Genomic DNA, 19,523 nt, shown 5'->3' with positions numbered 1-19,523 from the left:
CAGGTGACTAGTGGAGTTCCACAGGGGTCAGTTTTGGGACCACAACTTTTCACTTTATACATTAATGATCTAGATGAAGGAACTGAGGGCATCCTGGCTAAGTTGCAGATGATACAAAGATAGGTGGAGGGACAGGTAGTATTGAGGAGGCGGGGAGGCTGCAGAAGGATTTGGACAGGTTAGGTGAATGGGCAAAGAAGTGGCAGATGGAATACAACGTGGGAAAGTGTGAGGTCATGCACTTGGTAGAAAGAATAGAGGCATAGGCTATTTCCTAAATGGGGAGAGAATTCAGAAATCTGGAGTGCAAAGGGACTTGGGAGTCCTAGTCCAGGATTCTCTTAAGGTTAACTTGCAGGTTGAGTCGTTAGTTAGGAAGGCAAATGCAATGTTGGCATTTATTTCGAGAAGACTAGAATTTAAAAGCAGGGATGTGCTGCTGAGGCTTTATAAGGCTCTGGTCAGACCACATTTAGAATATTGTGAGCAATTTTGGGCCCCATATCTCAGTAAGGATGTGCTTGTCCTGGAGAGGGTCCAGAGGAGGTTCACGAAAACGATCCCAGGAATGAAAGGCTTAACATATGAGGAACATTTGAGGACTCTGGGTCTATACTCGATGCAGTTTAGAAGGATGAGGAGGGATCTGATTGAAACTTACAGAATACTGAAAGGTCTGGATAGAGTGGACGTGGGGAAGATGTTTCCATTAGTAGGAGAGACTAGGACCCGAGGGCACAGCCTCAGAGTAAAGGGAAGACCTTTTAGAACAGAGATGAGGAGAAACTTCTTTAGCAGAGAGTGGTGAATCTATGGAATTCATTGCAACAGAAGGCTGTGGAGGCCAGGTCATTGAGTGTATTTAAGACTGAGATAGATAGGTTCTTGGTTGGTAAGGGGATCAAAGGTTACGGGGAGAAGGTGGGAGAATGGGGTTGGGAAGCTTATCAGCCATGATTGAATCGTGGAGCAGACTCGATGGGCCGATTGGCCTAATTTCTACTCCTATCTCTTATGATTCCCTTGTCCCCGTAATACTTTGCTCACCACAGTGGTGCATCACTCAGAACAGACAATTTTGCAACGTTGCTATATGTCTAGGATGCAGCTTCCCAAAACAGACGTATTGACCAATAAAGGAGATGGTTATTTTACGGATTGTAGTTACTGATCCATTTGCCAAATCCTGAAATGGATTGGAATATATGCTCACACTATTATGTTAACATAGGGTACACTGTTCTGTTCTGAAAGCGAATAAGGTTCATTGTAAAGTTATATTTAAACTTGGCATATGCTTTACTTAATTCTAATCAACCATCTCTGTTGACAGTTGGATTTCATGATACTCAAGGTGTGGTCTGATCAGAGTGTGTGTGATCATGGCTTCCTCGAGTTTAAATCCTATCCTTTTAGCAGCAAAGTTTGAGATTCTATTGGTTTTGTTGATTGGAGCTCTTGCACTGCTTGGACACGTTGAGTGTCAGGTTTACTAGAGATTGTTAGGTTTTTTTCAATTTCATCTTAGTTATTTCAAGGAGTACCTATATCATCATTTTTCCTTCCTATGTGCAGCATTTACACATATCTGTGCAAATTTAATCTGCCATTGTTCTGTCAACTTCTATATTTTGTCCAAAGTAATTTCTGGGTTGTCTCCTCTAATCCCACTGACCCACCTAGTTTGGTGTCTTAAGCAAATTTGATCCATTTCATTGAGTTTCTGAATCTAAGTCATTGATGTAAAGGAATAACAGTAGTGGTTCCATTATCAGTCCCTGGGTCACCCCACTCTTCTAAGCATAATATAACTCTTCTAAACAAGCACCCAGTTTCTTGCACTCTTCAGCCAATCTCTTAAACTTTCCCAAAAATTACTTGAAATCCACATGGCTATGAGCTTAAGCAATAGTCTTTCATATGAAACTTTGTAACTTGTCTTTTGAAAATCTAATTGTATCATTCTCTAAGACATTTTACGGTCCTTTGGATTGTCACATTCTCATAGAAGTTGAGGAGGATGGTTAGGCATTTTTCACTTTTGAATTTATGTTGATTGCTGTTTATTGGGTTACTGCTGTGCAGTTATTCTTCAAGTTCACTTCTGAAAATAAATTCCATTGTTTCACACAAAATTGGGTAAAATTAGTGAGTCTGTAGTTATGTGTATTTGCTCTATTTTGCCTTTTGAATATGGCATGTTAGTGTGTTTCCAATTAACTGGTACCTCCCCAGTGTCCAGTGACTCCTTTATCATGATCATCAATGTCTCAGATCACCTCCCTAGTCTCTCTTAATCCAGGAAGATACTAATTGTGTCCATGGGAATTTGTTTGTTTTGAGTCTTTGTTTAAGGGAAGAATTTTCCCCCCGTCGGGGGGGGAAGTGCAGGAGCGGGTGCGCCTCTGATCGGGGAGGTGCCGCCATTTTACGTGGGCGGAGATTCCCTCAGCCGAGAGTGTGCTCTTTCACGCATGCACACGAAAGACCACACTCATTTCCCTGAGGCTAAGTGCTGCCTCAGGGAGATTGGCGCCAAATTTAAAAATGGTGAAGGGGCAAAAATAAAACTTTCCTGACATGTCCCCTCGTGTGACACTGTCACATGATTTGGGACGTGTCCATCACTCTTAATCAAACATTTATTAAATTTTTAAAAACCCTCATGAAACCTCATCCCGCCCTTGGATGAGGATTCATGCTTTTTCTGAAGCCCGCCAGAGCTCCCGGTCTGCCTGCCAACCTTAAGGTTGGACGGGCAAGTCCATTAATGAGCTTAATTACTTTTTCAATGGACTCAATAGGCCGTTGACAGGTCGGCGTGCGCAGAGCTGATTCAGCTGTGCCCCCGCCGACCTGAAAATGGAAATGAAGTGGGGGGACATTGGGAGTTCCGCGTCGGTGAGCGGGCCCTGCCCCCCCGCTCGCCGAACTAAAGATCCTGGCCTAAGGGTTCTATCTTGGAAGGGACAGAGTTTATTTCAGTTATATCTGTTTGCGGTGAAGCGTGTTGCTCATGGCCTTCTCTTGTGAGTACTTGGAGGAAGTAGTCATGCAAAATATTTACTATCTTGTACTCATCCTTTGTTTCAAGCCTATTTGTATCTTTCATAGTTCTCGCCTCATATCATACTAAAATAATTATGGCCTGAATATTCTGTTCAGTGTGTGGGAGAGGGCCTCACTTGCCGACGTGTAAAATGAGGCGCGGTGATGTTGGGCATGCGACCCGACATCACTGCGCGCTATTCTGATCCTCAATTCGGCGGGCACGCAGCAGAGTCGGCTGCGCGCCCACTGAACTGTCAAAGGCTTATTAAGGCCATTATTAAACTAATTGAGGAACTTGTCGGGGCTGTCCATCCAACCTTAAGGTTGGCGGGCAGGCAAAGAGCTCAGGCGGCCTTCGCATTTTTCGTGGAACCTCATCCATGGGCGGTATAAGTTTAATAAAAAATTTTAACATTCATTGACATGCCCCAGCTCATGTGACACTGTAACTGACATGGACATGTCTGAAATTTAAAAAAAATTATTTTATCCAACTTTTCATAATCAAAGTAATCTCTCTGAGGCACGGAGCTGCCTCAGGGAAGTTTCTGCACTCTTTCGCATGCATGAGCGCAAAAGAGTGCAGGCCCCAACCCTCTCTCCTCCCCCCACCCGCACAGGGAGCACTACGCGCTTCTGGGTGCGCATCACGCTGGGTGGGCCTTAATTGGCCTGCCACGCAGAATGGCAGCGCACAGCTGATCGCGGGCGATGATCAGCTACGCGCCTGCTTGCGCCCACTCCTGAACCGCCTGCCCAATGGTGAGAAAATTCTCCCCTATGTTTCTCATCTACAGCTTTTACCTAGGTCGTCCTCTGCCCTACTGATTGCCCTATTAACTCATTTCTGCATGTTTCTATACTGATCTACGTGAACAGTTTCCTCATTCTCACTACAGGATCTGTAGAAGTCCTTTTTCCTTCCTTTTTACTTCACTTTGCTTTGTTTGTAAACCTTTTCAGTGTCATGCTTGTATGGGGTGAAATTGTGATTCAAGTAATGTAATTATTGTACATATTCAGCATTATTCCTTTAGATTGCTACGAAGCATTGTTGAATAACTTCATTCAACCAATTCGCTTAAGGCTGTTTCTCATTCAGCCCACTTAAAGTTTTATACATATACATATATATATATATCCCAGTTCATATTGAACTCAGTCGTTCTGTGGCCACTATCCTCCAAAGTTGCCACAACTTAAATTTTCTTTATGTTATCAAGGTCACTTACAAGCTCCAGGTTAAGATGAGTACTGTGTCTCAAGGGGTGATTTAAGATACATTACATCAATCTGACTCCAAGCCATTTGGGTTTTCCCTTGTAGTGTTGGTTGTTTGGAGCACTTATTAAAATAACTTTTCTGTTCTCACATACCCAATCTCTTTGTTCAGAACAAACTGACTTCCTTTCATGCTCACCCAGTGGTCTGTAGTAAACTCCTATGTTTTTTTAAATAGAGGAGTCTACCCAGAGTTATTGGGCTGAATTTTCATCCCGTTGGAGGGGAAGTTGATGGGCGGGTGCTTATGGCCGCGCTTCCGATTGGCACCCCCGATCAGAGGCGCAGCGCTATTTTACATGGGCGGGCCAATTAAGGCCTGCCCAGAGTGACATCTGCAGGGAAGCGCTATGCACTCCCTGTGTGGGCGGGGGGATTCCCAAAATCGAGAGTGCGCTCTTCTGCGCATGCGCACGAAAGAGCGCACTCATTTCCCTGAGGCTAAGTGCTGCCTCAGGGAGATTGCCTCTACTTTCAAAAATATTAAAAATAGAAAAAGAAAAATTCCCTTACGTGTCCCCTCATGTGACAAAGTCACATGAGTTGGGACATGTCCATAATTTTTACAAAATTTTTATTAAAAGTTTTTAAAGCCTACATGAAACATCACCCCGCCCGTGGATGAGGTTTCATGTTTTTTCTAGTTCCTGCCGGGGCTCCTGGCCTGCCCACCAACCTTAAGGTTGGACGGGCAGGTCCTTTAATTACTTAATTGACCCTGTCAATGGCCTCAATTGGCCAATGACAGGTCGGCAGGCACGCAGCTGATTTTGCTGCGCCCCCGCCTTCCTGAAAATTTAAATCGGGTGCAGGGACATCAGGAGTTCCCCCTAACGTCACCGCACGTCATTTTACGCGTCGGCGAGCGGGTCCTGCCCCCGCTCGCAAAATTCTGCCCATTAATTGTGTATCTTTCTGTAATGTGGCCAGCTAGTGTTATTGTTTCACTGCAATTTGTGACCCCTTCACTGGGCAGTCTAGAAATGCCCCTAATGGGGTGAGCGTCTGACATTAGCATGGAAGTCAAGAAGTATCTGAATGACCCGTGAGAGCTTTGGCAACGGAAATCCTGAAAATGACCCCCAACCCAGCAGATTGTCTTTAGAACCAAGTTTAGGAAGCATTGTGCAATTTCAGCAGCAAATTGTTTATGACAACCAATTGATATGTAAACTATTGGTTTTGCTTCAATAAACATGCTGTAAATTAACATGATTTCATATTCCCTCTTCTTTCTTTCCTCATTGCATCAACTTAATCCAAGGGTTCTGCTGAACTAGGCTGTGAAGCAGTCATGATATTTTGCTTAATTAATAATACATTCCTCAAGCTATATATAAACTTCCATCAAGTCAGCCCTGTAAGAAAATTCTGATTGTCCTCACATATAGCAAGTTGAATCTCACCACAGATGTCTCATCAGCAAATATTTATATATCAAAAATAACAACCTTTTGTCTCTAATCTAGTGTCATAATTTGTCAATTAATTTAATTGTTAAACCTATTTGTGACAGGGCAAAGGTTTATAATATTAGTTTACAACCAATACTGCAAAAAATGCTGCAACATAAAAATCAAATTTATCCTTAAAATGCCAAGAAAGAACAGTACCTGAAACTCCCTGATGAGATTTTGTCTTCAGGGATATACTCACAGTTGTAGTGGTGGTGACTTCTTCTGTGACAACCTTCAAGGTATCAACCACAGAGATATATCCAAGGCGTTTGGCAATTGCTAAGGCAGTGTTACCATTCTGCAAGGAAAAGAGTTGGGTTAATTGTGAAATTGCACTTTGTTTCGCCAGAGCCCTGTGTGAGCTGATGTCCCGTCAATGGTGATCACTAAATCCTAAAAGGATACTATTTGAAACTTTCCACTCATCATATCTATTTGAAATGTGCAGGTTCACCTGACTGCCATAAGCTGACTAGAACTTGATACTTTATAAAACTTACATTAACTGGAGAGGTGGTTATTAGTAACAGCTAAATAACAGTGAAATTATTTATGCAGTCCTTTTATTACACGATCTGACCTTATTAGCATGGTAAAAAATTAGATGATGTAAGATATAATTTTTTAAACACAGCTTATGCTGAAAAGGATGCTAAAATCAATAGATTGTGACCTTTTGAGATGACAGCAGCAATTAGCACTAGTATCAATGATCCTTACTGAGGCATAAGCCTTCTGCACACACACAATCTTCCAGCTACTCCATCAAGCAAAGAGATAGACTTACTGCAGTGATGGCATTGGCTCTGGCTCCGTGTTGAAGGAGGACGTTGATAATGTGGGTGTGACCCTGTTGTGCTGCCTGATGCAAAGGTGTATATCCATTCTGAGTACGCAGCCAGGTTTATTCAAGAGCATTCAGATAACAGGAAAGAAATAGCACAAATGAGAAATTTGATTGCCCGTCATTAGCATATCACTGCAATAGTGGATTGAGGAAGTTCTCTCAGTGTTGAGAATGAACTGCTGAAACCCCTTGGCCTGAATTTTCAGGTCGTTGGGTGGGCGTGATCAGCGGGCCCAGGATCGGCTGGGAAACAGACCGCTGACCACGACTGGCCCAGACCGCGATTTCACACTGGCTGGCCAATTACCAGCCAGCCAGCATGAAACGTGCACTGAAAAGCTCAGCGCTGCCGGAGTGGGGGTGGGAAGAGGGCGGGCACTGACGTCAGCATGGGCGCAGGCCGGCGCTGACAGAAAGCTCCATGAAGCCAGAGAGCTGCCTCATGGAGCTGAAAACCTGAAGCAGCAAACATAAAGCATTCAAAAGCTGAAAAAAAGTGTCCATGCATCATAATCAGTCACCTGACAACTTAGCTTATGAAAATGCTGTCCACAGAAATTTATTTATATTTTATTTCATCACGGAAACCTCATCCCACCCGTGGATGAGGTTTGTGGAAAATGCAAAGGCCGCCTGGCCGATTCGCCCATCCACCAACCATAAGGTTGGATGGGCCACGTAAAATGACAGACAACTGCGCCGTTAATGGACTTAATTGCCCTCTTAATTGCCGGCGGGCACGCTTCTGATTTTTGCATGCGCCCGCTGACTAAAATATTGCGCGAACGTGGGATGACATCGGGACGCTCGCCTGACATCATCACGTGCGATTTCGTGCCCGATCAGGTTGGGCGCACACCTGCCCAAACAGCATAAAATTCTGCTCATTGAGACACAATAAAATTTTTCTTTACATTCACTCTCAAAATGTGGACATCACCAGCAGGCCAGTTTTTATTGTCTATTCCATATTTGACCTTGAGATGGTGGTGGTGGACAGCTTTCTTCTTGAGCTCAACTGATTAGCCAATAGTTGAAAAATGGTTGAGGGGGAATGAAGAGCTTAAGTGTCAATTGAGAGAACCATCCCCCAACTAACATTGGAGAATGATGTCTAGAATAGATCATATAGAATTAATACAGAATATATAGCACAGAAACAGGCCCATTGGCCCAACTCATCCGTGCTGTTTATAAATCACACACATCTCCTCCCATCCTATCTGCTTTATCTCTGCCTACAGCTTATCTTTCTATTCTCTTTTTTCTCAAGTACTCTTCTAGTTTCCTTTCGAAAGCTTCTAATGCATTTGCCTCAACAGCTTGTACAAATGCAAAATACTGCATATGTGGGGAAAATTGAAATAGAAACAGAATGTGCTGGAAATATTCAACAGGTCTGGCAGCATCTGTGGTGAGAGAAAGGGAGTTAATGTTTCAGGTCAATGACCTTTCATTAGAACTCATGCCATTGACTGAATATTTTCTGCATTTCTGTTTTAATGCCTCAGCAAACTTTTATGATTGTGGATGTTTTTTAAAAATTCATTCATGGAATGTGGGTTTCGCTGGCTGGGCCAGCATTTATTGCCCATCCCTAGTTGCCCTTAAGAAGGTGGTAGTGAGCTGCCTTCTTGAACTTCTGCAGTCCATATGGTGTAGGTACACCCACAGTGCTGTTAGGAAGGGAGTTCTAGGATTTTGACCCAGTGACATTGAAGGAACGGCGATATATTTCCAAGTCAGGATGGTAAGTTACTTGGAGTGGAACTTCCAGGTGGTGGTGTTCCCATCTATCTGCTGCCCTTGTCCTTCTAGATGGTAGTGGTTGTGGGTTTGGAAGGTGCTGTCGAAGGAGCCTTAGTGAATTCCTGCAGTGCATCTTGTAGATGGTGCACACTGCTGCTACTGTATTTCGGTGGTGGGGGGAGTGAATGTTTGTGGATGTGGTGCTAATCAAGTGGGCTGCTTTGTCCTGGACGGTGACAAGCTTCTTGAGTATTTTGGAAGCTGCACTCATCCAGGCAAGTGGGGAGCATTCCATCACACTCCTGACTTGAACCTTGTAGATGGTGGACAGGCTTTGGGGAGTCAGGAGGTGGGTTACTCAGTGCACTATTTCTAGCCTCTGACCTGCACTTGTAGCCACAGTATTTATATGGCTAGTCCAGTTCAGTTTCTGGTCAATGGTAACCTCAGGATGTTGATAGTGGGGGTTTCAGTGATAGTAATGCCAATGAACATCAAGGGGTGATGGTTGGATTCTCTCTTGTTGGAGATGGTCAATGCCCGGCACTTGTGTGGTGCGAATGTTACTTGACACTTGTCAGCTCAAGCCTGGATATTGTCCAGGTCTTGCTGCATTTGGACATGGACTGCTTCAGTATCTGAGGAGTCACGAATGGTGCTGAACATCGTACAATCAGCAGCGAACATCTCCACTTCTGACCTCATGATGGAAGGAAGGTCATTCATGAAGCATCTGAAGATGGTTGAGCCGAGGACACTACTCTGAGGAACTCCTGCAGTGATGTCCTGAAGCTGAGATGGCTGACCTCCAACAACCACAACCATCTTCCTTTGTGCTAGGTATCACTCTAACCAGCAGAGAGTTTTCCCCCTGATTCCCATTGACTCCAGTTTTGCTTGGGCTCCCTGATGCCACACTCTGTCAAATGCAACCTTGATGTCAAGGGCAGTCACTCTCACCTTGCCTTGGGAGTTCAACTCTTTTGTCCATGTTTGACCCAAGGCTGTAATGAGGTCAGGGGCTGAGTGGCCCTGGCAGGACCCAGACTGGGCATCAGTAAGCAGGTTATTGCTAAGCAAGTGCCACTTGACAGCACTCTTGATGACCCCTTCCATTACTTTACTGATGATGGAGAGCAAACTGATGGGATGGTAATTTGCTGGGTTGGATTTGTCCTTTTTGTGTCCAGGACATACCTGGACAATTTTCCACATAGTCGGGTAGATGCTAGTTTTGTAGCTGTTACAGGTCAGTATGTCTTAAAGATCTCTGTAGTCTTCTGTAGGTTAACTCTAAGTATTTATTAACAGCTGGAACTATTGACACGTGTACAGTAAAGGGTATAGGCTAGGAGCTATCTCCGTGCTTAGGTCTTTACACAACTATACTCAATCCCTGGGTCTGGGTCATGTGCCTTCTTACATCACTGGGTGGGTGGTACTGTACTCAGTCCCATGTTAACTTTATATGTGCCAGACCCTATACTACAGCAGAGGTCTTGAGAGGCAAGGTTTCCAAGACAGGCAGCATCCCAGCCTCTAAGCCAGAAGCACCAGATTTGTGTCCCACTTCAGGACTTGATGACCAAGAAAGATCCGTTCATAATGCGGCCAAACAGGTTAAGCATCAACCCGCAAATCCATCCAACATAAGATGGGGGCACCCGCTGAATGCTTCTGCAGTTTTAAAACTTAAGTTTGGCTAAGCTGTAAGGCCATCATTGTGGAGGGAGAACCCATCCACAGGACAGTCAATGGTCATGGTTATGCCCCTCTGATACCCCTGGATCATGAAGGGGGGATTTTAAGGAGGCATTGATGGCCCCCAACCTATTTTTGGGAGGATGCCTCCAGACACCTTCCAGGCTTTGGCCTCAGTGGGGCCCGTCCTTCGATAGGAGGATCCTGACAGCAATTTCCCACCAATTGGGCATCTAATTGCGAATAATTGGCTACCTGCCACTGGCGGGAGGATAGCCGGTGTCATCTCACCTCCGGCAAGATCGATAATAGGCAGGACCGCATCAGAATGGCTCACCGATGTAAGGTTCTCTAATTTTGCTTCAAATTCCACCTCAAGGCCTGTCTCCACGGGACTGAGAAGATGCGGCCCCATGGGTTAGCTTTCCCTCTTCCTATGCCTGCTCATATAGGATCACCTGATATCAATCAAATATGTGACAACGAGCCCTAGCAAAACTGACATCAGTGGTGACGGGGTGGCGGGGTGGGGCGGAGAGATGGAAATGTATCTGACAAATAACCCAATTATCACATTAATATTGGAGATCCTGAGGGTGGTGCCCAAGCCCCAAACATAAGGTAAGGCCTGAACTTTACATTGTCCAGCTCCGTTTGCAACTCCTCTGATAATGAAGTAGCCCATACCAGCCCACAACAGAATCTGGCCCCTGCTGCTCGATTCAATGCCCACCCTCACCATCCCTGGCACACTGTGGCTCCATTATGTTCTGTATAGAATGAACTGCAGTGATTTGCCTGGTGTAATCAACAGCGTCTCCCAGCCCTGTCAGCTTGACCGTCAACAAAAGAAAACAGTAAAAAGATCATGGGAACAACATCATGTCCAAGTTCCCCTCCAAGTCACACACTATTCTGACTTATATCTATGTTGCTTTTCCTTCACCGCGACTGCATTAAAATCCTAGAATTCCTAATCTAATGTCATGATAGGAAGAGCATTATCACACAAGACCTGCAGCAATCAAGGAACACACTAACCCCATTGCCTTTTCAGGGCAACTAGGGATCGTCAATGAGCGATAATAAATTAATAGGGCCTTGTATACAAAAACCAAATGTTTAAAAACATATATCCTGTGGACTAAAAGTTGCTCTTTTTTTTTACCTTGGTTTTGGCATTAACATTGGAGCCATGCTGTAGGAGGAAATTGACCATCTTAACGTTTCCATAGTGACAAGCCACAATCAGTGGAGTATAGCCAACCTGAAAGAAAGAAGTTTTAGTCAGAACGTATAAAGACAACTTTATGACTGCAGGAATCCTGAAATATTATAAAAGTGACAAGAAATTTAAAACAGAAAAATGAATAATTTGCTGTCAACAAGTAGATGCTAAATCTTATCATTATTGGCATGTGATACAGTTCAGCCAAAAATCTAACCTATGGTCTCATTTCCAAAATATTTTTGGGTTTGTGAACATCATTGGACAAGAAAAGGATAGAGTACAGCAATGATGTCCTCGTGCCACTCACTTCCAAAACTCACACAGGAAGATTGATCAATCGAATGTAGTGCCAGAGAGCGATAGACACAAATGGAACCTTGTCCCCATTATTCAGGGGGAGAGAGGAATTGAGACCAAAAGAGAGAGAAAAAAAAAACTAGCTTTTTGCATTTTGATATTAGTCTACATAAAGTACATATTATAAAGGTTCACGAGTTCACCAACCACTACAGATGCGTGTGGCGTATCTAAGACTGGCAATGAAAATGAACAAGAATAAAACAAAACTACGAAGAAAAATAATTCCGTGCTGCAATACCTTAGTCTGTGCATCAAGATTTGTGCCTCGTTTCACCAGAATTTCTGCAACATTAACCTTGTCCTCCTGAGCTGCCAAGTGCAGTGCTGACAATCCGCTCTAATGACAGACATAGGAGAGAGATGACACATGAATTTTTTTTAATAAGCATGGAGCCACTTCTTTTTTTTTAAATCACTGACTTCTATGATTTCTTTATAAGATTTATATTTATTGTTCCCTTTCTGGTCTCTTCATTTAATTTTCTAAAATGGCAGGTGCTATTTTGCTTGCTTTCTGCATATCAGCATTGATAACCCAAAGCTTCTATCATTGCTATATTCATCGGGACCAATGTTATTCAGGCCATCTTCCAGTGCAGCTGAAAAGAACATTTTCTTACACTTGAACTTACCATAGGAATCTTGGCCCTTCAAATCAACATACTGTATGTATTTCTCTGTTGGGAGTTAATTACAGACTGATGAACAGTGGATATGTGATACGGGAAGAGATAGGCAGATAAATTTGAAAAAAAAATCTGAACCAACAGGGCCATAGTAATGGTCTTGATTTTTACAGGGGCAGGATTTCTAGGCCAGGTAGGGTGGTGGTAGTGGTGGTGGTGTGACAAGAGCTGGTCATGTACCTGAATGCCATGGAGTTTTAATTCCATGGCCTGGAGAGCTGCTCCATCTATCACTTTTAACCCATCCCTCTCTTTTCCACCACAAGTGCAAGATGGCTATAGCTGTGGCCACAGGCTGCCCCGCGAGGGGTTTTCCCTCCACACTGACAAGCCTAACAGCTGTGGCCTCCTTATTTTTAAGGCAATAAAAGGTCTTCAGAGGATGGCTCCAACTTGAGGTGCCCTCCCTCTCCTACCTAGATCAGTAGCTCCCATGCAGGGGCTGTCAATGTGTAAGTGTTGGGGGGCCCCCTATTGGCCTTCCAGCCTTGAGAACCTGCCTGCCATTCTTAATCGGAAGGCAAGTGCGTTCCTTGGCCACTGTTCTTCCTGCTCTCCAAGATTCATGTTGGGCGCAGGCATTTTCCAAAGGCAGTTGATAATGTTTTTCATAGGCCATTTCTTAACAAGATCAAGACTTATGGGGACTGATTTTCAAGTCAGCCTCAAAACTGATGTGATATTGATGATGTACCCACTCAAGGCCACAGTCGAGAGCACAGTCTAAGCCATGTGGCCGCAGCAACCTGGAAGTTCCGATGCTGGCTGAGCACAAGTCAGCCCCTTAATGTTACCAAGCATGCAGGGCTCTGCAAACAAATGTAAAGGACCCACACACCTATATAAATAGACTGTGCACAACATAAAAAAATTAGAGGGGACATTGGTTGGAAGGCTGGTAAGTTTTCAACTTGGGCCGCGTAAATTTTCATGAGGTGCCAAACTGGTGCTCTGCTCTGCTGCAGCGTGCTGTTTGCTGCATCAGAAAACCTGTCAGCTCCGGCACCGATCATTCTCACCCAAAACCAGCAGATGGGGCCCATTGTGGCTGGCAGCCGATTGCCGGGTGGATTGACTGAGTCAACTGTACCTGGCCCAAAAAAAATGTAAAAAGCAAAAACTCTCCTTTCACAATGGCAATACAATCAGGAGAGGCAGGAACCAATGAGTGAATGGTGTCAAAATTCCAGCATGGGGCCATTATTTTTCAAATTACTGCAAAGTATATTTGCTATCTTTTTTGGTTTTATATACGAGAGCAGGAAAGGTACAGTACTCAGATGGTTTAATGATTCATTCCTGTAGATAATGTTATAATTAAACACACAATCCAGTTATTGTCTTAACATAAAATCAGAAGTTTAAGATTTGCTGGACATGTCCCGTGAAGACTATACACTGTGTACTAAATTTGCATTTTAGTCATGGGGCAGAATCTTCTGCCTGTTGGGCGGGCAGGTCGGGAGCAGCCGCGGAGCCACGATTGGCTGCACGCCGCCATTTTACATGGGCAGGCCAATTAAGGCCCGCCCAGCGTGACGCGCACCCGGTCACGCTCAGCACTACCTGTGTGGGCGGGAGGAGGAGGGTGAGCCCCATGCGCGCAAAAGAGCACAGAAATCTCCCTGAAGCACGGAGCTGCCTCAGGGAGGTTAAGTGCAGTTTTAAGGCTGTAAAAAAAATTAAATAAATAAAATAATTCAGGCATGCCCCCTCATGTGACAGTGTCACATGAGCTGGGACATGTTTATGAACTGCCATAAAATTTTTTATTTAATTAATCAAACCTTCATGAAACCTCACCCCGCCTGTAGATGAGGTTTCATGCAAAAAGCGAAGGCCGCCTGGGCTCTTCGCCTGCCCGCCAACCTTAAGGTTGGACGGGCAGCGTTCAGAATTAGTTTAATTAGTTTATGAATGGCTTTAACAGGCCTTTGGCAGTTCGCAGCTGACTCCAGTGCGTACCCACCGAACGGAAGATCGGAATGAAACGTGGTGACGTCAGGACGCACGCTCAACGTCATCGCTCATCGTTTTATGTGTCGGCGCGCGGGGCCCGCCCCCAAATGCCGACGAGAAAATTCTGCCCATGTTTTCAGCTGACTCAAAAAAGCTGAAGGTTTGGTGTCAGATTGAAATCATTTAATCAAATGGCCAGAGAAGACAAATTGATTGATTTTATGGTATAAACACCCTTTTTTGCTGGTTATTAACATTCAAAAGCTTCTAAAGAATAGATTTTCAAACATAAATAAGCTACATATTTTCTTGCTGAAAATTTGACTTGAAGACTTTCAAATTTCAATGGCCTCTTCATACCAGAAATTCAGGGCAGCCCTCAAGTCAAACAAGTTTCACTATTCTTCATGTAAGAAAAATGATACCAATAAACTTGTCTGAAGGCATTCCATTAAATATTAGCTGCATATCTTCTTAAAATCGGTTACGGTTTTCATAAATATGTATTATGAAGCAATATTTTAATTTAAAATAAAACCCAGAGCTATAAATCTGGAGTGTTGCAGTCCCAATGGGAGACATAAGGCTGAATATCTTGACTGCTATCATCTCTTGGGTTTTATTTAATAGACGACTAGTTTCACCAGATGTCAAGGCCTGGCTGTGGAAGGGAGAGAAAAATGGCCCTGTTGTGCTGCGAGGTAGTCCTGCTCAATCACTTCACATGCAAGGTCAACCAAGGACTTGATGCTCGCAAAAATGTAATAAATATTTACATTTCTTGCTGTGACATATCTTAAAGGTACAATTCATTGCCACATATTGTCTTTTTACTCTCTTTAGTTTCTGCATCATTCCTTATTATGGAACCAAAAGTGCCATCAGAATGTGCCCAGCTAAACTGCACATGGAGATGTGAAATCCATAAACAGGAGTATTTCTGTGGCATACATGATGCTTAGTGCAACAGAGGCCTGGGCTTGGATATTGGGTGTCTTATAGTGGGAGAATGTCTCCTTCAAAAGTCCTTGAACATGTTGTCACCTCCCAAATCCATGTTCATCTTTCCTGGTACACCATGTTTGAATCCCCCCATTCATGTTCCCACCCCTGCCACAGTACTAAAACTGCTTTTATCAAAGTCTCAAATGACTTCCTATGTGACTGTCACAAAGGTAAATTTTCCCTCCTCATCCTTCTTAACCAGTCTATAGAATTTAACATAGTTGACCACACCATCTCCATCTGCTCCACTGCCTCCCCACTGTCATCCAGTTATGTTGGACTACTCTCACCTGGTTCCATTCCATGTGGGGGTGGGCCCGACACGCCGGCACGTAACATGATGCGCAATGACATCGAGTGTGTGTCACGACATTTTGTTCGGCTGGCGCGCACCTACCAATAATTAAAAGGCCTATTAAGGAACTAATGAATTTCAAATTTACGCTGCCTGTCCAACCTAATGGTTGGCGAGTAGGCAAAAAGGCTAAGCGGCCTTTACGTTTTTTTAGGAAACCTCATCCACGAGCGGGATGAGGTTTCCTAAAGCTTTAACAAATTGAATAAAAAATTTTTACGAAAAATAAAAGCATGTCCCACCTCATGTGACACAGTCACATGCGGGGATATGTTTCATTTAATTTTTCTTGCATGTATTTATTTTTTTCGAAAGCGCTTCAATCTCCCTGAAGCAGCTCCGCGCCTCAGGGAGATTGAAGCGCTCTTTCGTTTGCATGCGCGAAAAAGCGCTGGACCCGACTCTCCCTCCTCCCCCGCCTGCACAGGTAGCGCTCGCTACTGCTCCTGTATTATGCTGAGCGGGCCTTAATTGGCCCACCTGCGTAAAATGGCGGTGTGGAGCCGATCACGGGTGGCGGTCGGCTCTGCAACTGCCCCCGCCAAGCCCGCCCGATGCGGGAAAAATTCAGGCCCTGATCTATCACCCTTTGTAAACTTGAGACTCTCCAAAACTCTGCTGCCTGTGTCTTATTTCACACCAAGTCCTGTTCACATATCACTCGGGTGCTCACTGACCTGCACTGGCTTCTGGTCAAGTAATGCCTCGATTTTAAAATTCTCATTGCTTAACAGCCTCACCCCTCCCTATGTCTGTAATCTCCAGCCCCATAACCCTCCAAGCTATCTGTGTTCAATGAATTCTGGCCTCCTGAGCATCTTCAGTTTGAATTGCTCCACTATTGGTAGCCACGCCTTCAGCTGCTTGAGCTCTAAACCCTGGAATTCCCTCCCTACACCCCCGGCTTCTCTACTGTGCTTTTCTCCTTTAAGACACTCTTTAAAATCCACCTCTTTGGCCAAGCTTTTGGTGTGGCTTAGTATCAAATTTCTTTTGGTAACACTTTGCGAAGCACCTTGGAACGTTTTACTACATTAAAGACACTATAAAAATACAACTTGTTATTGTTGACAGCAGCAACTAAAGGGCTTCCAACAGCCAGTTACCCTGCAAGAGCAACCAATTTTGTCCACAATAACGTGAAACACATACCAATCTGATGCTTTCTGTTGTTTTTATGGTGATGGGTTTCGTGGCATGCAAGTGTCCTCTCTTGAAGAGGTGGCACATTTCATTAACATATTTAAATCAGGCTCCCACAGTATAATTGTCAGCCTGACTTAAAATTTGCAGTTCCAAAGGTGAAGTGTCTTTTAAGGCACTTCTTGAGGGCCAGGAGGAGCAGGAGTGCTCACCCTGGCCCCTCAAGGAATCCTTTGGACTTGACCTGTCGATTCTGATCTTACTATGTCTCACCCCCTGTCGCTATCAGTGACCTCTCCCCATCCCCATAAGCCCCAATCTGCAGTCTGCCCACCTCCCAATTACTGGGCACCATCCCCATGGATCCTTTGCTGCAATCTCCTGCCATTGGGTTTCCTATACGGGAGCTTGTCAGGTTGTCAGTTTGGCTGGCTGCCAGGTGGGAAAATGGAGGAAAAAAAATATCATGAAGTCCCGTCTTTAAATTTGGTATAACCTCCTTGTCCCCTGTCTTGCCAGGTCCTTCGGCCACTTTTGGCCTGACCCTCCTTCCCTTCCTAGAAATATCAGGGTCTGAGGGCAGGATTTTCTTGTGGGCTCCTGAACCCTGTCACCAGGCTCAATTGGGGCTCAGAAGTTTGCATGGTGTTCCTCACCTGTGATGTTCCCCGCATTGGCAAATTATGGTTAGTGGTTTGCCAATTAAGGATGGTGGGCAGACTCTCAAAGCTAGAGGGCCAATCAGAGGCCCTCCAGTTTGAAAGCAGGATAAGAGTGCCATGACAGGTAAGTAAGAGAGAGGGTGCCATAAAATGGAGGTACTCTCTCCAACCTTTTCAAAGTTAAAATAATAAATTCCAACAGACTGGCCGCCACTTTGGCCGGGAAGCAGCTAGGTGGGAGCCCCTCTACAGAGCAGCCTGCGGTTGCTGCTGAACCCAAGCAGTTCAGGAAGGCCTCTAAGCCTGCTTGGAGCGCTGGCCCCCAGGTCAGCTGCCAGAAGCTGGCCTCCAGGCAGCTAAACTATCCCTCACCACTTGCAGGGACCTGGAGGTCAACTGGAAAATCCCAGTCGGCTTTCAACAATTAGCCTTAAGTGGCCATTAATTAGCTGAATTGGCTACCTGCCATTCATGGGCGGGTAGCCTTGCCACCTGCCCTCCCTCAACCCACCACCCTCAATCCCACCTCTGGGAAAATGGCCCAGGGTGGGATGGAGCCGGGGAACCAGCACGTCGGTTAACAGCACTATTTTTAGTGCCCGCCTGCCTCAGTTCCTGGTTCATATGAGGCCTTAAAATCCTCTCCTCAGTGTCTGGACTGCTCAGCCTACATTATGGGGACCTGCCATCTTGAAATGAAAGGTGGAGCCTTGATGAGCCTTCCTTACAGCCAGTGTGCAGGCTTGCAGAAGATGAGACACTTCTTCATGCATTTCCCTGTATTCCAAGGCTGATAATAGAGAATAAGCACCTGATGTGCATCAGAGTTTCAGGCGTCTGCCTTCATATTATTGGCCCCTATGAACATAGAACGCTCATGTAGTCTTACGATCTTCACAATGCTTTGTCAAACTCTAGGATAGACAAAAAATAATTTCTATATTGATTTCTATAATCAATCCTTGCACCAGGGTAATAAATATGAGGAAGAAATCAACTTGAACTTATTTGCCTCTCCATTAATTAATATTGGACTCCTCAATTTAATTTATAAAGTTTTTAACACTATTTCATAAAATTAGAACAAAAATGCATAAGATTCACCCAGAGCAACAGGTAAAATTAACGGCACCAAACATTAGGCGTCTCAAGTTCACAACATTTAAACACTTCTCTCTTCACAGTAATAAATGACACAATTGACACAATAATGCTTTGCAGTTACCTTTGTGGCCACATTAACATTGGCATTTTTATCCATCAGACGTGAGACCATGTCCACATGTCCCTCCTGTGAAGCCAGGTGGAGGGGGGTCACTCCCTGCTTCGTTAGGGCATTAGTCTGAGCTCCATACTCTAATAAGGTGGTGGCAATCTCCATTTGGTTCTTCTTGGCAGCAATGTGCAGAGGTGTATAGCCATTCTGGAAAGGCACGAATTTAAAACCCGAGGCAGTTAGTCTTTACCAGTTTCTGATCAATGCTGAAATTTACTTTGCAAAATATTAGCTACAGGCAAATCCACCAATTATCTGTTCCTTAATTTGCTGACTGAGATTTAACTCAATTTATTTGGCTTTTAATTTAGATATTATTTACCAAATATAGTTTATTATTTTTTAACCATATTTTCTAAAATAAAACATTACCAGTTCAATTTGCAAACATTTTTCACTATCTGCATGCCTAGGACTGAACAGTATTTGACATCCAGTTACATTGCTAGAGAATGAGAGTTTGGTGTGGTACCTTCCATTCCATTAATCATGCCTACAGTAGTAGGTAGTTGTGTAACTGCCTATATCACTGCATCTCCTTGACCCTTTGAAAAATCTCCTTTTTAGCTATCCATCTTCATTTAATTTGTTTTGGCATTCAATTTTATACTTGCTATGATTTGACTCAGTTGAAAATAGATGTTCTCATTCTCATTACACCTAATAATCATCCTGGCAGATTGTGTATAATTAAAGCAGGAATCCATGGCAACTACAAAAAAAATATATAAAACATGGCTTCAGGTTGAGGTCGTGACAA

The 19,523-nt window shown here is 44.1% G+C and overlaps 1 protein-coding gene across 6 annotated transcripts in view; it reads right to left on the bottom strand.

Moving 5' to 3' along the window:
• The window catches only part of LOC144681248 (ankyrin-2-like), an 866,008-nt gene that overhangs the window by 198,599 nt on the left and 647,886 nt on the right, over positions 1-19,523 (bottom strand). For all 6 annotated transcript variants that reach the window (XM_078542889.1, XM_078542897.1, XM_078542890.1 and 3 more), the window contains 5 exons: positions 18,713-18,910; positions 11,916-12,014; positions 11,255-11,353; positions 6,577-6,675; positions 5,989-6,087 (listed from right to left, as the gene is read on the bottom strand). In XM_078542889.1, coding sequence (XP_078399015.1) covers positions 5,989-6,087; positions 6,577-6,675; positions 11,255-11,353; positions 11,916-12,014; positions 18,713-18,910 — 594 coding nt within the window. The remainder of the gene's footprint in view (positions 1-5,988; positions 6,088-6,576; positions 6,676-11,254; positions 11,354-11,915; positions 12,015-18,712; positions 18,911-19,523) is intronic.

This window comes from Cetorhinus maximus, chromosome 1, assembly GCF_964194155.1.
Source record: "Cetorhinus maximus chromosome 1, sCetMax3.hap1.1, whole genome shotgun sequence".
In the NCBI taxonomy this organism is placed as follows: Eukaryota; Metazoa; Chordata; class Chondrichthyes; order Lamniformes; family Cetorhinidae; genus Cetorhinus; species Cetorhinus maximus.
Note: the sequence above shows the minus strand (reverse complement) of the source record. Positions and strands in the feature narration are given on the sequence as shown.